The sequence below is a fragment of the Geotrypetes seraphini genome, chromosome 6 (assembly GCF_902459505.1).
Source record: "Geotrypetes seraphini chromosome 6, aGeoSer1.1, whole genome shotgun sequence".
Classification (NCBI taxonomy): domain Eukaryota; kingdom Metazoa; phylum Chordata; class Amphibia; order Gymnophiona; family Dermophiidae; genus Geotrypetes; species Geotrypetes seraphini.
In genome coordinates, this window is record NC_047089.1 from 220243730 (window position 1) to 220264944 (window position 21215).

The 21215-nt window shown below is 44.5% G+C and overlaps 2 protein-coding genes across 5 annotated transcripts in view; one reads left to right on the forward strand and one right to left on the reverse strand.

The window, feature by feature from the left end:
• The window catches only part of PHYHIP (phytanoyl-CoA 2-hydroxylase interacting protein), a 30548-nt gene extending 18004 nt beyond the window's left edge, over positions 1 to 12544 (reverse strand). Inside the window, exons 1-2 of one of the 3 annotated variants that reach the window (XM_033948751.1) lie at positions 12471 to 12544; positions 8588 to 8695 (exon numbers count right to left, since the gene is read on the reverse strand). The gene's annotated coding sequence lies outside the window, so the exon portion shown is untranslated. Of the gene's footprint in view, positions 1 to 3659; positions 3903 to 4027; positions 4106 to 8587; positions 8696 to 12470 lie in introns of those variants that run through there. The other 2 variants (XM_033948752.1, XM_033948749.1) reach the window with 2 other exon arrangements.
• POLR3D (RNA polymerase III subunit D) overlaps positions 12472 to 21215 on the forward strand; it is a 31527-nt gene continuing 22783 nt past the window's right edge. Inside the window, exons 1-5 of one of the 2 annotated variants that reach the window (XM_033948748.1) lie at positions 12472 to 12621; positions 13006 to 13184; positions 19372 to 19415; positions 19887 to 20035; positions 20135 to 20259. In XM_033948748.1, the coding sequence (XP_033804639.1) occupies positions 13020 to 13184; positions 19372 to 19415; positions 19887 to 20035; positions 20135 to 20259 (483 nt within the window). In that variant the 5' untranslated portion in view covers positions 12472 to 12621; positions 13006 to 13019. Of the gene's footprint in view, positions 12622 to 12682; positions 12843 to 13005; positions 13185 to 19371; positions 19416 to 19886; positions 20036 to 20134; positions 20260 to 21215 lie in introns of those variants that run through there. The other variant, XM_033948747.1, reaches the window with a different exon arrangement.

Sequence of the window (21215 nt, forward strand, 5' to 3'; positions counted from 1 at the left end):
AAGGTAATGGTGGAATAAAAATCACTAATTTAATATAATGTAATCTTAAGATTTGCTGCAGTATTGGTTGCACAGCTGTAGGTCTGCTTAGAAACCGGCGAACAAAGTTTGCAACATCCATGGCTATTTCTGCTGTCTGACCCAACTAACGCAAAAAAACTCAGTGAAGAAAACGCGCAAATGAGCTTGCATTGTGATTATCATTTTTCTCCATTGTGGGCTTACTGAGGATTAGGCTGCAGCCAGCCTTCAACCGCTCAAGGGTTGCCCAGAGAGTCCCAGTTTCCCAGGACTCTGACAAGGTGCTTTTTCACTTCCTCCTTTTCCTTGATAAAAGGGGGCCTTAGTTTCCATCCCATTCTTACTCCTCTCTCTGCCTTCTCCCTCTCTTTTTCATGATATCACCTATTCTTATTCTCCGTCTTCATTTCTCCACCCTTCCTCTCTTCTCTCTTTCTCAGGCTTCTTTCTTTGTAACTGAATTTTGTGGAATTATTTTTCTCCTGACTCTAATAAAATTCAAACTCCTGCTTTCCCAGAGCAGATGCTGTGGTGCAGATGGCAGTGCCAATGAGCACATTTCTGGGTGTAAAACAGACAAATTCTCAGCAGATGGTACTGAGGTATGTGTGGTGCCAGCAGGCATTAGTTGGAGTGCTGGTTGAAGAGGCTCCAGGAGACTAGCTAACTCTGAATTAACTGCCAAAAGACAAGGTACACAGTCCATAACAGAAAGTAATGGCAAACTGTATGTGATTGGCGATGGTGATTTGGAAACCCTCTGATAGTAAGTGATAGCAACCTGGCACATTCTCTATAGCAGGCAGTGATAGCACATATGATAAATAGCAAATGACTGTATTTTTGTACATGCTTTATGACAGAAAACAATGGTATGCTGATATTAATCATATACAGGAAATGATGGTGCTTGTTAAAGGTAATGTAATAGAAACTCCTGGGTCGGAGTGCACAGGTAGACAAGGGTAACCTGGTGTCACTTCCTGTCCCCAAGAGAGGATTAGGAAGCAGGGTCTTCTTCCAACCTTCTCCCTCCTGACTTGGCAAGAGCAAGGACAGCTACTATTGCAGCCAGACAATTGGCCAGAGAAGGTTAAGGGCAGACTTTGGCCTCTGGAAGTGGGCTGCAGGTAATGGTTAAAAGGGGACAAGCCAAGTGGCTTAACCTCTTTTTGTTCCTGCTCCTGTCCCCCTACCTGTGATTTACAGGGGAGCAGGGAAGAGCACCAATGTACTATGGAACAGTTATTGAGCTTGTCAGAGCGATCCCAGGGTTGCACTGTGGTGTACAGGTGATCAAGAGATTGAAGATCAGCTCTGCCCGGGAGGCCAGGTGGAGATTCAAACCATGGGGCTGTGGGCTGATGGGAAAGGACCATGCCATCTAGGCTGGGATGGTGGGCTGAGGGCTGGTATTCCAGATGAATGTAATGTGTGGATCCAGAGTAAGGAATGTATTGAGTGTATTCCTCTAATAAAGCTGTGACCTTGTATCCCAAAGTGTTGCTGTATTAGTTTAAGGATTTGAGGGGCAGGGAGGGAGCTTTTGTATACCCAGATTACAGGAAGCTATGGTGAATGCATGCTACATGAAGTTGTGGGGTGTAGGTACATGATATAAAACCACAAACACCTCTAGAGATTTGTGCGGTTGCTCAGGCAACTCCCAAATATAGCAGTCTCATGATTCGTTAGGTAGATGGAAGACTCTGCTCTTTCCTGGATTACTTAGTTTATTAACAAACCTCTTCAAACAATCATAACAGGACTGGCATAAGGAAAAAAAAGCATCTTGTGATGCTTCCAACAGTACATCTGTAATAACATGGGCCTTCAGTACCTGACAAGTAAGGAACACATTTCTTTCCAAATACTATTTTTTTTTACACTGTTTAAGAGAAAGGAATTTTCCTATGTGACAAAGGCATTAGTCTCATAAATTTCCTGGCCCAAAAATTACTTCCCCCCCCTTTGGTGGCTGAAACAGTATAAATACTTTTTTACTGCAGCTGAAAGGGGTGGGACCATGCATCACCACATCTAGTTTGCATCCCTGTGGAGAGTCCAGTGGAAATTAGTTTGCAGGTCCGTGAGAACAGTGTACCTAAGGACCCACAAGCTTCTCCATGAAATAACAAAATTGCCTTCTAAATCCCTACAAAGCGGTACACTTTCGACTGCAGATGTTGACCTGTGCTACAGCTTTAAGACTGTCATTAGTGAGTTCCGAAACTTGGCACCTTTTTCTCGGAACCTGCAGCACTTGCTTCATAAGCTTGCAAAATATGCACCCGAGACTGTGCAGAACTTTCTTCTCAAGATGCAACAGAACCTGCCCTGTAGCTTACGCAAAATCTGCCTCTCACATTACTTCAGAAGCAGAATCTATTCTAACTTAGCCTCAGGAACTTCATTTCTCTAAAGAAGAAATGTCCCTGACTGCAATACTCCATCTCTTCAAAGCACCTCTGCTTCCAGTTTTCTTCCTATAAATTCTCAACTCCGCTGCACAGCCCACATGTCATATCACCTAAAATTTATAAAATTATTAATGATTTGACATACCATGATATGACATACAATGTGACTCATTAATGTTCAACCCTCTTGAAGGCTCCCCCCTGCCTGCCTGTATTCCCTACATATACATAAGTTCTCATTTATGCTTCACAATCAGCTCCATGCCACTGAGAGAAGTCCATACATGTAAAGAGGAGAGATTCAGCCTGTCCTAATGATGCCAAATTATACATTTATTATACTCTCACACAGTCAATCTCTAACACCTCTCATTTCACTGCACACACCATACTTCCTCACTGAAACACAATCGACACACATTCAGGTAGGCTGATGCAATAAAGTATCCCAGGCTTTGCACACCAGTTATCTTGGCTTTAGGGCACAATTCTGAGGACACACAACGTAAAAAATGAGTTTTGCATATTTAAATTCACACAGCACAGATACAGAGAAATGCGCAGAACCACGAAAAGGCTGAGCAGAGCTTTTAACACAAGGTCTGAGGAGGCGTAAAAGATTAGCTCGTTCTTCTGAAGCAGTGTTAGTAAGGATTTCATGCCGGTTTCTTCTCTTTACTGCTTATAAGACCCACCAGATTTTTCTGGCTTCCATAAAGGGCATGGGTAAAATAAAAGGCATAACTGGGAGGGGATTCTGGAACATAGAGCAATAGTATTGGAACTGCTGGGTGTGCGCACAAAAATTGTATCAGCGCTTGGCGTTGCATGAGCATGCATCTGTGCATAAACATTAGTATTGAAAGAATATTATGCTTAGAATATCGTTCCAACATATGCACAGGTGATTGTTCATGCAATTCCAGGTGCCAATCGGTGCACAAGATATAGCTGCTGCTAGCACAGACCCATATGTCCCATGTGCGCAATATTATTTGTGCTGGACCTGTTTGCATACTATTTGGATATTGGGGAGCAAAACTTTTGTTTCTGCATCATCCCCCCCAAAGACTCTTCATCTTTCTATAACTCCCACAAATATAAACTGTTCTCTCTCTCTACCCACATTCCTTCCTTCTAGTTCCCCCATCCTCCATTCCCCTCTTTTCCCAGTTCCTAATTTTTTTTGGCTGCTAAAGCCCAGGTCGCATTACTCACCACCTTCTGCTTCTTGCGGTTCAGCTTTTCTCTTGATGAATTCTTTTGTATCTATGAAGTAGAAGCTTTTATCTAGAGCCTCAGAACAAGCAGCCCACACACCACCTTATTCAAAACATGATGCATCAGGATTTAACTGTGTAATAGCAACGCTACAGCTACTGCAGCTGAATGAAAAGAAAGTTGCCATAACATGTACAGTACAGCAGTCCCCCTCTACCAAGCCAGTACTAAGACCCCTGCCTCCTCCTTCCCCCACATGCATACAGGTTTATAGTGCTGCTCATTCCTGCCCAGCAGCAACCTCCCCTCCCCCTCGATAATGCAACATTGAGAACCCTCCACAAACCTCTACCAATATACCTCACCTGCTATTCTAGTATTGAGACTCAGACACCCGCCTCATTCCTGCCCTGCAACACCCTCTGTTCCAGGACTGAGATTCTCACACCCCAGTCTAGGAATGCATCTGACACCTGACCTACAGCACTCCTGATATTCATGTACAGAGACTTCCTTGCAAAGCTTTACCCAGGGCAGGATTAACCAATAGGCTAAGTAGGCACATGCCTAGGGCCCAAAATGGTCAGGGGGGGTCTGATGAAGGAGGGCATCAACATTGTTTTTTCCAAACGGCGATGGGCCCCTCCAGCATTGATCGGCAATGCGGCGCCCCCCCATCGATGGAAAGTAAGACAAGCAAGCAACGCGGGTAAGAAAGGCAACGGTGCTACTTGCCCAAAGCTTCCCTCTGACGCAGCTTCCTGTTTCCACCTGGACGCATGGTGGGGTGGGGCGGGGCAGGGGGGCCCAGTGTACCTAGGGGCCCTTGATGAATTAATCCTGCCCTGGCTTTACCAGTGTACCTCACTCTTGCCCTGCAGCATCCTGATAGTCTAGTATGGAGACCCCACCCTCAACTCTGCGATGTGCATCAGTCCTCTCTTGCATAATCCCAGTCCAGTACTGAAACCCCACTCACAACTCTGTCAAAACACCATAATCCTCCCCTGTAGCACACTCTGCTATTCCAATATTGAGATCTCTCATCCCCCCACCTCCACCCTCGCAGCACTTCCTACTATTCCATTAGTGACAACCCTATAATGCCTCATGCCCTATAGCGCTCTTGTGTAGTACCTCTCTCACAACTCTGCCAATGCATCTCAGCCTTGCTTTGCATCACCACCCTCACATCTGCCATTCCTAAAGTGCTTATGTCAAGCTTACATATACATACAGCAGCCATGTAAGCTACTCCCATTTAGTAACATATAATCTGTCTCTTCACAGGTTCTCTTCACAGGTTCATCTAGGTACATATTTCTAGAAAAAAAATGTATATATTCATTGATGTATTATAAACACCTGCTCACACTTGTACCTTTAGACACATGTATACTCCCACTGTCTTATCCTTCTTCCTGCTGAGATTATAATTCCAAGAGATTCCACAAGGAGGGCAGAGTTCTCTTTGGTACTGGAGATGGGGAACTAAGTTTATCCTCTGCAGCCCTAAAGCAGACCCTTCTAGAGATATTCCAGTGCAGTGACAGACAGGTCAATTGCTCCCTGCTACTGGACACCTCTCCTTGGCTACACTTTCAGTACATGCATAGGAGCTCCTGACTTCCATCTACTAGAGGGGAATAATATGGATCTGGGAATTCAGGGATCCAGAAGACTAAAGTGTCACGGGGAGAGGTGATCTTACTTGGCTCTTTGAGTGAGACTCAGAGATATCTGATGCTAGAGAAGGATCCCAAGTTCACCTGGTGCCTCGTGCACAAGAGCAGGCTTGAATCTGACAAGAGAAGGAAGATGAAAGAGCTGAAGCTGAATCTTAAGCTGAGAGAGGAGATAAAATCTCCTTTGAAATTATAGTACTTCTTTTCTAGTGCGGTGTCATTCACGGCTCCCTCAGGGACTGCTCTTTGCAGCTGTGTATTTCCATGTCTATTGCTAGAAGATGCAAAAGAGTAAATAAATAAATAAAAGGTACAAGTAAAAAATGTGCATGTGTACTACCAGTGGTGAGCAAGGGCTTCCCTGTCGGCTGCGTTTGGCAACAGGGAGAACTGAGATTCAGTTGCAAGTAGAATTGAGATTAACAGCCTCTTTTAATACCAAAAATATTTTGCAAATGTAGGGCCCCATTTATCAAGCTGCGCTAGAGACTTTTAGCATGAGCTGGCGCAGTAAATGCTCTGACACTCATAGAATTCCTATGAGTGTCAGAGCACTTACCTCGCCGGCCTATACCTAAAATCTCTAGTGCAGCTTGATAAAACAGGGGTGGGGGAGGGGGTAGTATTAATACAAAAAACATTGATTAGTGCAGAATTAATAAGATAGGATAGAGTTTGTATCCTGCTAGTAAGTGTGATTCCACTTTATTATTATTATTATTTACAATTCTTATAAACCACTTCTATTTGAAGTAGTTTACATTCAAGTATTTCTTCCTATCTGTCCTTGCGGGCTCACAATCTAACTATTATGCCTAGGGCAACAGAGATTTTGGGTGACTTGCCCAGGGTCACAGAGAATGGTGTGGGGCTTGAACCCACAACCTCAGGGTGGGTGTCATTTTGGTAGGGGCGCTGGCTCTTCTATGCCCTCCCCACCCCACACAGCATGCTCATGTCCTCCAGCACCTCTTTAAATCTCCTCCAGTGCAAGCAGCTTCTCAAGCCTGCTGTTCACGCCTGCTTGGCTCCCCTTCTGGATCATGAAACAGGAAGTGATGTCATAGGGAAACCCAACTTTGGTGTGAGAAGCAGGCAGGAGAAGCTGCTTGTGCTGGCAAAGATTTAAAGAGATACAGGGGAAGGGAGGGCATGATTGTGGTGTGGGAGTAGGGAAGGAGCGGGGGGGGGCCACAACCCCAGGTGCCTCATAATCTCGCTACGCCACTGGTTCTAAGCACTAGGCCGTTAGAGCTATATTCTATTCTATAAACAACACGCCTATATTAGGTGCCACTAGGCACACTAATTGCGACTGCCTAGCGATGCCTAAGTTTAGTGCGGATCCTGAACTTACATTTTTGAATTGGCTTAATCAGCATGGTAACTGACCATGCCAGTTATCAGCCAATCAAAAAAAATTAATTAAGCAATTTCAGAGTTTGATGCCAAACTCAAAGGATGCCTAGCGATGCCTAAGTGGAGATGGCCTTCCATGCCTAATGATGCCTAACAACACCTATGTTAGAAAGTAGGCATGGTTATGGGCAGAGAATAGGCTTGGTTGAATTAGGCATCATTAAATGTCCAACATAGGCACCGCCAAACTAGGTGAGTGAAAAGCTGGCCTAATGGAGCAGCACCTATGTCTAGGATGCTTAACGATACCTATGTAGGCGCTGTGTTGGTTGGCGGTGAGAGAGATTGGGCATCTCTCCTGCTGTTGTTGTTTTTTTGGGACATTTATTCTGTGCATGTGTCCATCACTATCACCAGCGAGTCTTTGCTACTAAACTAAACTAAACTAAACCTTAGGTTTGTATACCGCGCCATCTCTGCAAGCATAGAGCTTGGCACGGTTTACAGAGTTAGGATAGAAAGGAACTCCAATGAAGGGTTATAGGAAAGGAACTAAAAAGATAGAGAGGGACAAGGGTACCAGAGAGCGGGAGGTGTTAGATTTTTGAAAAGAGCCAAGTTTTCAGGTACTCCGCCAACTTCATTTGCATGAGCATTTTTTAGAGAATGACTCGCTTTTTTAAAATCGATACTGTGATGGCTGCGATAGCAGCCCATCGATTTTTTAAGTGTTTTTTTTAAGAATCTAGCTCTGAGATCCTTAATTGGTAAAAGTGAGATATTAAGTCAATACATAATAATGTAATTAAATTTTCATTAAATAAAAGCAATGTGTTCATTGCCATGCCATTCTCCGGCAACGAATTCCAGAGTTTAATTACACATTGTGTGAAGAAATATTTTCTCCAGTTTGTTTTAAATCTACTACTTAGTAGTTTCATCATATGCCCCCTAGTCCTAGCATTTTTGGAAAGAGTAAACAAGCGATTCACATCTATCCTTTCCACTACACTCAGGGCTAGATTATCAAAAACTGATGGGCTGCTGTCGCAGCCGTTATAGTAGCGATTTAAAAAAGCGAGTCATTCTCCAAAAAATGTATATACAAATGGGGTTGGCGGAGAGTACGGAAGACTCGCTAAATTTGCATGTGCCCATCACTGGTGATAGTGATGGGTACATGGCGCAGAATAAACGCAAAAAAAACCCCAACAGCGGGAGAGATGTCCAATATCTCCCACCGCCAACCAACACATACCTTGGCAGCGGGAGAGATGCCCAAGGGTAGTAGTGGGGAATGGGGTCTGGGGGGGGTGCAACATAGTTAAAATGGTTGACGATGAATTGTATTTCTTATCTTTGATAGTGAATCTTGGTTGCAATATGTTTTGACTGACCTGAATGTTACTGTTATATATTGTCCCATTGTAACATAACATAATAGATGTCATCAATAAAATTGTTTGAAAAGTAAAGAAAAATGACAAATTACTAACAGTAGCTCTGCAAGTTCATTTTTTAATTTTAGCAGCACTGTGGGATGTATATCATCCAGTCCAGGTGATTTGCTACTGTTCAATTTGTCAAATTACTGCTGCTACTACTACTGTTAATTATTTCTATAGCACTACCAGACGTATGCAGCACTATACAGAGTTACAAAGAAGACAGTCCCTGCTTGAAAGATCTTACAATCTAAACAGACAAGACAGACAAACAGGATGTCATGGATACAGTTAAGGGAATGGTTAATCATTGATCCATTACATAAGAACATAAGATTTGCCACTGCTGAGTCAGACCAGTGGTCCATCGTGCCCAGCAGTCTGCTCACGCGGTCCTTAGGTCAAAGACCAGTGCCCTATTTGAGTCTAGCCTTACCTGCGTATGTTCTGTTCCAGCAGGAACTTTTCCAACCGTTTCTTGAATCCTTGAAGGGTGCTTCCCCTTATAACAGCTGCTGGAAGAGCGTTCCAGATTTCTACCACTCTATGGGTGAAAAAGAACTTCCTTACTTTTGTATGGAATCTATTCCCTTTTAACTTCAGCAATTGCCCTCTGGTTCATCTTCCAGTGTTACAAAAATTTGTTTGAGTTTCTCTGATTCATCAAAATTGAACACCATTTCTAGCTCTGGTAACTCCCTGACATCTTCCTTGGTGAAGACTGAAGCAAAGAATTCATTTAATCTCTCCACTATGGTTTTGTCTTCCCTGAGAGTCCCATTTATCCCTCGATCACCTAGCAGTCCAACTGATTCTCTTTCTGGTTTCTTGCTTTGAAGAAGTGCAACCTGCTACTCAACCCCACCATTGAGGGGTAGGCCTAAAGACTGCTGGGAACTCCTGGAGGGGATGGTTCAGGGAGGGCCCAAAGTCCCTGAGCCTTCTCACACCTGGAAATGGATTGACCCTTAATGCCCTTGGGGACAGAAGAGCCACATCCCAGCATACTATCCTGATGAAATCTCCCCCAATCTCGAGGTCATAACATGTCAAGCCCAGGATGAGCCAAAGCCTTTGGCTGGTCCTGTAGCAGCTGCTGAGTGAAGCTTCACCTTGCCCAGATTTCACCATCTTCTCTAAGTCTTTCTCAAAGAGAAGGCATCCCTGAAAGGGAAATTTACTTAGCTGTGCCCAAAAGGGTGTATCCCCTGTCCAGTTAAGGAGCCATGACCACTTCTGGATTACTATCTCCAAAGCAATCGACCTGATGGACTCCTTTCCTATACTGGCTGAGGTTCTGCAGGAATCCTTGCCAGCTAGCCTAACAAGCTAGTGCCCATAGGCTGAAGTTAGAGGCAGGAGACAGCAGTACTCCTGGCTCCATCGGGGTAAGAACTTTGGTCCAAACCTCCAGGACAAAAGGCATATAGATCACATCAAGGGACGCAGGCTGTGAACTGCTTCCCAAGGTATAAGACTTACCTATCTACAGCAGTGTTTCCCAAGTCGGAACTGGAGTGTCCCCTTACCAGTCAGGTTTTCAGGATATCCAATATGAATATACATGAAAGACTCGTAGGCAATCCTGAAAACCTGATTTGCAAAAGGGTACTCTAGAACCAACTTGGGAAACAGTATCAACAGCACCAACCCAACCTTACCATCTGCTGGAGGTAGAGAAATTCTAAAGGATTCCAGTAAGCACCAGCCCTCATACTGGTGATGTCACTGGAAAAGTTCAGATTCTACATTTTCATCTGTTGGTCATGAAGGAACATGAATCATTGGTGTGATTGGTCTACTAATGTAGTGTTTCTCAAGTAAATCCTGGAGTACCCCCTTGTCAGAGTTGCATACAATGTAAGAAGCATATGCAAATCTGTCTCATGCATATTCTTTGTGGATATCCTGAAAACATGACTGGCAAGAGGGTACTCCAGGATCATAAGAATTGCCGCTGAAAGCACATGGGGAAGACAGAGGTGGGAGAAGGACCCTGAAAGGATATGGGGAGAAGGACACTGAAAGCAAATGTGGAAGACAGAGGGTGGAGAAGGACACTGAAAGGGCATGGGGAAGACAGCTGGGTCAGACCAGTCGTCCATCATGCCTAGCAGTCTGCTCATGTGGCATCCTTAGGTCAAACACCAATGTCCTATTTGAGTCTAGCCTTACCTGCAAACGTTCTGGTTCAGCAGGAACTTATCTAACCTTTTCTTGAATCCCTGAAGGGTGCTTTTCCCTATAACAGCCTCTGGAAGAGTGTTCCATATTTCTACCACTCTCTGGGTGAAGAAGAACTTCCTTACGTTTGTACGGAATCTATCCCCTTTTAACTTTAGAGAGTGCCCTCTCGTTCTCTCCACCTTGGAGAGGGTGAACAATCTCTCTACTAAGTCTATTCCCTTCAATATCTTGAATGTTTCAATCATGTCCCCTCTCAGTCTTCTTTTCAAGGGAGAAGAGGCCCAGTTTCTCTAGCCTCTCATTGTACGGCAACCCCTCCAGTCCCTTAACCATTTTTGTCGCTCTTCTCTGGACTCTTTCGAGTAGTATTATGTCCTTTTTCATGTATGGCGACCAGTGTTGGACGCAGAATTCCAGGTGGGTGTGCACCATGGCCCGATACAGCGGCATGATAACCTTCTCTGATCTGTTTGTGACCCCCCTTCTTAATCATTCCTAGCATTCTATTCGCCCTTTTCGCTGCCACTGCGCATTGCGCGGACGGCTTCATTGACTTGTCGAACAGTACTCCCAAGTCTCTTTCCTGGGAGGTCTCTCCAAGTACAGCACCGGACATCCTGTATTTGTGCATATGATTTTTGTTACCGACATGCATCACCTTGCACTTATCCACGTTGAACCTCATTTGCCATTTCGGGGCCCATTCCTCAAGTACGTTTATGTCTCGTTGTAGGTCCTTGTAATCCTTCTGTGTCCTCACTACTCTGAATAACTTTGTATCATCCACAAATTTAATTACCTCACTCGTCGTACCAATTTCCAGGTTGTTTATAAATATGTTGAAGAGCATGGGCACAAGCACCGAACCCTGCGGCACTCCACTTGTGATGCTTTTCCAGTCCAAGTATTGTCCATTTACCCCCACTCTGTTTCCTATCCGCCTATCACCCTTGATTAACGCAGTCATTCTCATCCCAGTCAGGTTTTCAGGATGCCCACAATGAACATGCATTAAAAAAGATAAATTTGCATGCATTTTTATCTCATACATATTAATTGATGCAGTTTGAATTTCCTGGTAGACGGAGTGTTTCCTACTTGTCAGCTGATCCTGGATTGTGCCAAACCCTGGGTCCCTACTTGAGTCATGCTTAGTTTACTGGTGAGGTTTTGAAGTTGGTGAGCCTTGCAAACATAAGCAGCAACAGAAGACACCATGCGGCAAAACACAACCTTGCGTTGGGCTGAATGGTTTGCAAATTAAAGAACAGGATCATTGTGAGGACAGTCCTGCGGTATATAAACTGTTATATTATTATCAGAGGGGTCTGCTGGATGTGCCTAAGAAAGAACCTCCGGGTTGAAGCCTCTCTGATTTGATGATTATGGACTAATGAACTAAGATCCATTTTTGGATAAAAGAATGACTGTAGTATGTGTGTGAATGTTGAAAAGTGAAAGTGAGTTGATGGGAATTAGGTTCACTAACTAAATTATTATAATATTTATAAATTAATTATTGGTAACTTGTGAAAGAATTATGTAATGAATATGAAATGGATTGTGGTTGATAATATTAAAATAACTGAATTAAAATAATACTTGTTTGTATTAAATATGTAATAGCTGTTTTTAAAGTTTGAGTAATCTAATAGGCAGCTATTTAATTAAATTAAAAAAAAAAAACACCAAGCTTAGGCTTTAGGTTAATACATATTAATTATGGGTATCCTGAAAACCTGCTTGGCTGGTGGGTCTGTCCTAAGAACAGGGCTGAGAACTCCTGGTCAAATGGGATAATAAAAAGTTTCAGGTCTCTTTAAATTCATCTCTGTGTTCAGTTATTTAAGGCTCAGCAACATTTTGCCTAGTTTTATTAAATAAATGTGAAGCTGTTCCATCTCAGAGACTACTTTGCCTAGTTCCCCATGCCACATCATGCACTAGACTAGGGCAGCTGTTATATTCATGGAGCTCCTCTCTCACCAAGAAAGGAGGACCATCCTCTACAGATTCAGATAACTCTTATTAGCCTAACATATATTGCCAAAACGAATACGTATAGAAAGTAATTTTACAACAACGGGCTAATTTCTTTCATTTGCTTGTTTTTCTACAAGTGTAACCCTGACTTTTTGTTGTTGGCAGCATCATCACTCCCTTTCTCCGGGTCCTGCCCCTCCTCCCAACTGACGCAACTTCCTGTTTCCGGCAGGCCGGAACGCCACCGAGCGCGAGAAGTTGCGTCAAAGGGGGCGGGCGAGCTAAGGCATGAGTTTGAAGGTAGGATTAGGGAGAAGTTGGCGGGGATTGTGCCGGTTTGCGGACAGGGGAAGAGACGGAGAGACCGGGGGGGGGGGGTAGTATAGAAGGGGACCACTGCTCCTGAATGCATGCGAAGACGGTCAGATGCACGTGTCGCACGCCTTAAGCTTGTGGCTCGATATCTCTAAAGCTTTGCTAGTGAGAGGCAACAGGGGATGTAAGAAAAATACGTTTGCTAGGTGAGCGGGGATGAAAAGAAGCCTATTTAGGGAGGGCTGGCAGAAGGCGTGTCATGGGACGACACCTTAGCACAAAAGGATTCGGGCTGGCTCGGATACGGGGGCTCTGAAACTTGACTCAAGTGACGTACAGTAAGCGATGTTTCTTTTCTGGTAACGGCAGGTCCGAAGGAAAACATGTCAGAGGGAGGATCGTTCCATGATTCTGGCGCTCCCGGAGGTCCCCGGTCTTCGGCGACGGGGACACGTGGCCTGGTCGGGCGAAGGCCTTCTACTCCCATCACCCCCGGGCGCCTGCCCTCCATTCGCTCTCGAGATCTTACTCTTGGAGGTGTGAAAAAGGCAAGTGCATTCGCTATATATCCTGCATTATTCTTTGTATTTTCCCCTGTGGACCTGCCTGTACTCAAACTAAATTACAGTATTTCTGTCATATACTACTAGCATGGGTATCAGAAATCTCTCTCGATTCTTGGAATGTTTCACTTTTTCTTTGTTATATAATCTTATAATCACAGCTATACTCCTATTAGAAATTTTTCCAATTATAATTGTGCAAAATACATTATTTAAAATATTTGTGAAGTGCTCAGACCAAGAAACCCATATAATAGTGATGTCACTACAATGAGGTTTACAAGGGGACCATCATCGCCTTCACAAGTCCCCTGCCCTCCCTATGTATTAAAGCGTGTCTAAAACCTATCTGATAAATGTATCCAGCTTGTTGTACTTATCTTAATTAGGGAGCAATTAATGATGTTGACTCTCATTGGTGACTTATTAAAATAAAAAATATAAGTGCTTCAGTAAAATCCTGAATGTTTTTTCTTATCTGATTAAATTCCCGTCCCTCCGACCCGGATTTCGTCTCTTCGTCAGGGAGGGACACTAAGAAGAAATCAAACAAACAGTGTGTGTCAACTCAGCTATACATGTTAAATAATAGTTACTTAAAATCTAAACACTATTAAGTTCGTAAAGAGCCCTTTAATCTCTTAAGTTCAAATATTACCTGGTGAAGGCTCACTGAGTACAGGAACAGTCAAAGTGGATGGGCCGACTGAACCTCGCTGCTAGAAGCGCGCTATTTATATTGGGTAGCCGGAACTGGTGATGAACTCGACAGCCGGAAGTAGGCACAACATCAAATGGTTATTCTCAAAAACTATATTGCTAACCATTCAATATCTAAATTTAAACCCATTGGCTCCAAAGTGTGCCAGTTGTATATCAGACGTTGTTCTTTTTGTATTAGGAATCTTGATATATCACCTTCGTTTTTACGTGTTTGAATTAAGACTGTGTATTTCAAGTCTTTAAGTGTGTGTGACTGGTCGACCCAATGTGAGACCAGGGGGGCGGTGATCCGATTTGTTCTTATGTTACTTAGATGTTCTGTGATTCGTGTTTTAATTTTACGGATCGTTTGGCCAATGTATACTTTTTTACATGGGCATTGTATATAGTATACTACTCCCCTGGAATCACAGTTGGTCCCGGTTTTAAGAAAAAATTTACTTTTTCTTTGGCCACCTGTTTGAAGCAGTACAATGTCCTATGGTTGTGCAGGTAATGTCAGGCTGACATTATTACTCAGAAGTAGAGGCAGACTCTAAGGCACAGAATGTGTTGCTTGTTTTAGGGCATCTCCTTTTACAAAGGTGCGCAAGGGGCTTATCGTGCGGAATAGCGCACGCTAGCCGCTACCGCCTCCTTTTAAGCAGGCGGTAGATGTTTGGCTAGTGCGCGCTATAAAAACGCTAGCGCACCTTCATAAAAGGAGCCCTTAGTGGCACATTGAGTTTACAGAAGGCAGTTTAAAAAAATATATATATTTATATTTACAAAGAAAGAAAAAAAACTAACAATACAAATTAGTATAATAGATAATAAGGAAAATTTAAATAATAGAACCTACATCTTTGGGGAAGAGAGAGAATTAATCTTGGAAAGTACATAAGAAACAATCAGAAACTTAACTGTCTCACAATTTTGTGCTTGTCTCTTTTTTTTTCTACCTTATAAGTTAAAGAATCACTTGTTCAGTATTGTACCCATGTGGAAAAAAATCCAAACAAACCAGAACAACTATTAACTACTAAAATAATCATTCATTCAATTGAACCTTTTTTATTTAATAAATATTTTGGAGGAAAATACTTCAAATGTCCCCAGTTATGTTATGTGTGATCTTATTATATCCTGCTGAATCCTAGCAGAGTGAAGTTCTAGGTAGAGAATGGCACGGTGAAAAAATTGGTCCCCGTCCCCGTCTCACCATCCCCGTCACCGCCCCGTCCCCGTCTCACCATCCCCGTCACCGCCCCGTCCCCGTCTCACCATCCTCTTCACCGCCCCGTCACCGCCACTGCCACCCCATTCACCGCCCCGTCACCGCCACTGCAATCCCATTCACTTTTCTTTATTTACATATAAAGGAAACATTCTTTAAAACTTAGTTAAATATTAGTTAATAACTATACAAAAACAAAACACGCAGAGAAAAAATTAATTAATAAAAATTCTCAAAACTGACACATTTTGATCACTAAATTTAAAATAGTTATTTTTCATACAGTTTTTCAATCACTAATCTTCCACCACCCCTGGGGCTAGCAATGCAAAAACAAACACGACATGTACTTTAAATGCTGCCGTGATTAGCATAGTGACCGCGGCTACGGCTGCAAGTCTCCCCTCCCCCCAGCGATCACGGCAGGAGGGCACCCAACCCCTCCTGTAGACCCCCCCAACGGCCCTCCCGACAATCGCAGCAGAAGGGTACCCAACCCCTCCTGCCGGTCCTCCCAATGGCCTCCCCTAAGATCGCCGGCAGGAGGGTACCCAACCCCTCCTGCTGGACCCCCCCCCCCAACGAACCCTCCCACCCCGGAACCCCCTTAGTCTTACTTTCCAAGTTGGACCGGACGGCTCCTCACACGTATGGCCAGCAGGCTTGCCTCCGTCCAAATGAGGCGGGCCCGCCCCTACCCTGCCCAACCCACAGGATCCTAGGGCCTGATTGGTCTAGGCACCTAAAGCCACTCCCGCTATAGGAGGGGCCTTAGGTGCTTGGGCCAATCAGGCCCTAGGATCCTGTGGGTTAGGCAGGGGAGGGGAGGGGCGGGCCCGCCTCATTTGGACGGAGGCAGGCCTGCTGGCCAGACGAGCGAGGAGCTGTCCGGTCCAACTTGGAAAGTAAGACTAAGGGGGTTCCGGGGTGGGAGGGTTCGTTGGGGGGGGGTCCAGCAGGAGGGGTTGGGTACCCTCCTGCCGGCGATCTTAGGGGAGGCCATTGGGAGGCAGGGGAGGGGAGGGGCGGGCCCGCCTCATTTGGACGGAGGCAGGCCTGCTGGCCAGACGAGCGAGGAGCTGTCCGGTCCAACTTGGAAAGTAAGACTAAGGGGGTTCCGGGGTGGGAGGGTTCGTTGGGGGGGGGGGGGTCCAGCAGGAGGGGTTGGGTACCCTCCTGCCGGCGATCTTAGGGGAGGCCATTGGGAGGACCGGAAGGAGGGGTTGGGTACCCTTCTGCTGCGATTGGCAGGAAGGGTTGATCTGACAAATGAGGAGCACGGTGAAACACAGGTAAATAGCGGTTCCTAGAAGGGGGTACATTGGCCCGCGGGGACAAACCTGTTCACCGTTTCCGCGGTCGGTGAATGGCCTTGTCCCCGTCACCGCAGCGACTGCTAGTTTTCTTCCCCGTTTTCGGCGGTGACCCGCGGCTTAAATGCGGTGGCCGCGGGTAAACCGTCACCGTGTCATTCTCTAGTTCTAGGCGAATAATGGGTTGCATACAATTTACACAGACTTGTATAATATCATCATTACAAAGAGCTTATATGCATACAGTAACTAATAAAACATTGATTATTCCTAAATGATAAAGAAACTAAGTACATCTTTAAACAGATGTTTCATTAAGTTTTGATTTACAGATACTACTTTCAAGGGTAGTAGGTATGTGGACCAAATACTTTTTTTGTTGTCAAAAACCCTTATCCTAGACTTTAATAATATGTTTATTAAGGTACTTATATACAGCCCTTTGCAAGACTATCAAGGCGGTTTTTACTATCAAGTACTCTTAAGTATTTTCCCTTTCTGTCCCAGTGGGCTCACAATCTACTGTACCAGCGGAGAGTTAAGTGACTTGCCCAGGGTCACAAGGAGCAACAGGAATTGAACCTGCAATCTCAGGGTGCAGAGACAGTGGTTCTAACCACTAGACCACTTCTAGAAAAGCACTTCAAAATCTACTAGCATGCTCATTTGTGGCACTAATGCAGGGGTGTCAAATGTTGGTCCTCTAGGGACGGCAGTCCAATTGGGTTTTCAGGATTTCCCCAATGAATATGCATGAGATCTATTTGCATGCACTGCTTTGATTGTATGCTAATAGATCTCATGCATATACAATGGGAAAATCCGGAAAGCCCAATTGGATTGCAGCTCTCTAGGATCAACATTTGACACCCCTGCACTAAGGGCTCAAATGTATACAACGCATCACTGAAAAAGGCACTAGACTTAGAATGATTCTACTCCAAGTTCTAAATCAATAAGGAAAAAGCACTTAGTTGTAAAAAAAAAAAAAAAAAGTTCTCTCAGCTCAACAGGGCCACCATTTCACTCACAGCTTCTTCAGGAGCTTCTTGTAGAGTTATGTATATCCTACAGGATTCATGTCAGAATTTATTGTTAATACCCTTTTAAAACATGTACAATGGAACCTTGGTTTGCGAGTAACCCAGTTTGCGAGTATAAGCAAAAAACAAAATAAGCAAAAAACACTTAGCAAACTTTTGTCTCGCAAACCGAGCATGTTCCGCTACACAAGCACCTCCCCCCCTGCTCTAACCGGCATCACACCCCCTCCCGCGAACGCCCCCCCCCCCCCCCGCGAGAACCGCAACGCATCCCCGTGCTGAAAGCGGCATCCGTCCGCCCTTCCTCCCAAACATGCTCCTTACCCCATCTGCCGGTTGTGCGACTGAAAGAAATCTCCCGCCTCTTGCCTGGGCTGGGCCTTGAGCATCTGCGCATGCTCAAGGCCTTCTGGCTCTCGTTCTCTCTGAGATCTTGGAGAGAACGAGAGCCAGAAGGCCTTGAGCATGCGCAGATGCTCAAGGCCCAGCCCATGCAAGAGGCGAGAGATTTCTTTCAGTCGCACAACCAGCAGATGGGGTAAGGAGCATGTTTGGGAGGAAGGGTGGGCGGATACCACTTTCAGCATGGGGGTGTGATGCGGTTCTCACGGTGGGGCGTTCACAGGAGGGTGCGATGCCGGTTAGAGCGATGGGAGGGGGTGATGGAGCAGCGCCGGTAGCCTCGGCGGGGGTGGGGGGAGGAGGAGGTAGAACGAATCAAAGCGAGTTTCCATTCATTCCTATGGAGAAACTCGCTTTGATATACGAGTAACTTGATTTACGAGCATGCTTCTGGAACGAATTATGCTCGTAAACCAAATTTCCACTGTATTTGATACATTCTTTGTACTTAACACCCTCTTATAACTAACTACCCTGTTTCCCTGAAAATAAGACCTACCCCTAAAATAAGTCCTAGCATGATTTTTAAAGATGCTCCTAATATAAGCCCTACCCCCAAAATAAGCCCTAGGTAAGATTGACCCCCCAAAGCCCCTTCCCCCGTAAACTCCCCGACTCCATCCTTGACATTAGTGCTGCCTGCTTTGCCGAAAAAATTGGACTGGTCAATTCAACAATCCCCACCCTGGTGAGACATGCCACTGTTCCCTCTAAGCTGAGCAGGAGTCCTCCACTCACAGTCTCACCAATAGAGGGTGTTGTTTTACTATCACATTTTCAATTGTGAGGGACAGGCAAGTTCTGCAGGACTCCAGGGAACATACCTGTTCTTAGCGACTGAAAATATTCCACCCCCTAGTGGTAGCAATGCAGCTGGAGGACACCTGCTCAGCTTACATACCTCTGCTCTGAGTCCTCCAAAAACAGCTGCCATCACTGCTGTTTTTAGAGGCCTCGGAGCAGAGGTATGTCAGTCTCATGGTGGGAGGGTCAGTGGGGTTCTGCTGCACAGTGGGCTGGGAGGGATAGAAAGATGCTGCACAAGGGGATTGATGACAGGGGGAAAGGAGAAAGGAAAGAGGAAGAATTGGGGTGGAGGAGAGGAAGGGAGAGATGATTGTTGTACATGAAAAAAAAAAATAAGGCATCCCCTGAAAATAAGACCTAATGCGTTTTTTGGACCCAAAATTAATATGACACTGTCTTATTTTCGGGGAAACATGGTATGTATATGAAAAAATAAAATGTATTTTCGCTTATTAGCAATACAGGATTCTAATTGTTGTGCTTCAAAGAAAATATAGCGGTTCAAAGAATGAAATTTAGCATCTAGTTTATCAGTTGTTGCTTAAGTAAAGGAACATAAATAAGAAATGGTCCCTCCACTACTTTGGTTTAAAGTGGTATATAAGTTTTTAAATAAATAAATCTGTGATACAATATTCCATATATCTAAATCCTTTTTTTTTTTCCAGAAAACCTTCACCCCAAATATAATTAGCAGGAAGATCAAAGAAGAGTAAGTTGCATGATTTACTTGTGTGTACTTTCTTCATGATCACGACAAGTATTTCTTCTAACAGGTTTGGGGAGACAAGTACCATGAAGCCTGTAGGACAGTGCTTCTGAATTTTTTTCCTTGCTGTGAATCCATTTTAGTAGCTCCAAAAATCATATGAGCCCAGCTTTGTCTTTCCTCTTTTGCATCTGCTGCAGGTTGACTTGCATTAACAGCTGATGATGCTACTGTAGTCTTCATCCGCTATTAAGACCATGCATGCTGATTTTGATGCTGCCATACAAGATTGTTTAGGCATGGCCAATCATGACCCAAGATTGGGAACTGCTGTTATAGACGTCTGCTAGCTCTGAGGCCCTAATGCTTGAAGAGAAATTCAACAGGAGGTTAACTATTATCAAGTAAGAAGAACCATGGCAATATTTTAAGCCTATTTTTAAGATTATCCTTGTATCTCCTCTGCTTCAATAGGCCAAAACAGGAAATATCCATCAAGAAAGAGAAGGACAGAGAAAGAGACCGGCAACGAGATGGACAGGGTCGTGGCAGAGGAAGACCAGAGGTCATTCAGTCTCATTCTATTTTTGAGCAAGGACCAGCAGAAATGATGCAGAAGCGGGGTATGTGAACCATTCGTGCCATCTTCAGGGAATGTAGGAATTTGTGTTCATTGCTACCCCATATCACAGTGTATTATCTGCATTTTGGTTATTGTACAGGCAGCTGGGGTAACTCTGTGGACATGCCAGACCTGGGGCCTTCTCATATTATTAACATAAAGAAAGAGAAAAGAGAGACGGAAGAGGAAACCAAAAATATTCTTCGAATGTTAGAAAAGGATGATGTGAGTATCAAAGAGGGATAAGGGAGGAAAATGTTTTCCTTCAGAAGCATCTAGCACAGTTTGTCCTATTCTTTGAGATATAGACACAGCTGGTATGCCATAAGTGCTTGTTCTGCTCCTTTTGACACAATCAGGAAATTTAGCCCTTCTTTCTCCTACAAACTAACTGAGCTTTGGAATAACTTGCCACTCTTATTAAGAAGCTTAGGCCCCTTCTTATCTTTCAGGTAGGCTCTGAAGACAGTCTTCGTGGCCAAACATTTTGGAAACTTTTTTCCATATATATTTTATTGAACATAAGAAATGCCTCCACTGGGTCAGACCTGAGGTCCATCGCGCCCAGCAGTCCGCTCATCAAGAATACCAAACAGAGATACAAAATGAACTGCATACAAGCTCAACTTTTGATATTACAGAACCCAGTCCCCACACTCCCCCCCCCCCCCAAGCAGCGTTGGTAAGGAATCTTCAGGCCTAGTAAGAATCAAGAACATCGTTATCTGCATAGGCTAGGGTCTTTAACTCTACCCCATCAACACGAAGGCCCTGAACCTCAGCAAAGCAACGATTCTAAAGAAAGTAGAAAAAGTAATGGGGAAAGGGGGCATCCAAAGAAACTGAATACATATATTGAAGGAGGACTCCTCCAAAACCCAACCCACTCCCACCCATGCTCCACCCTCACCCGCCCAAACCAATCCCCCCATAAGCCCAACCACAATCGCACACCCCGTCCCACGATCGTGGAGCGGAGAGGGAGTCACACTATGACGTGAACATGGCCTCTCGTTCCCCCAACCCCACCCACCTGACACTCGCAACCAGAAGCAAATCTAAGACAAGAATCGCACACGCACTGAACCAGCCATTCTACTCACCCACCAGGCCCCCCAATAAAATCCCAAAGCTTCAAGAAAACCAAAACAAGAGTGGAGACCAAGGCGCATCATCACTAA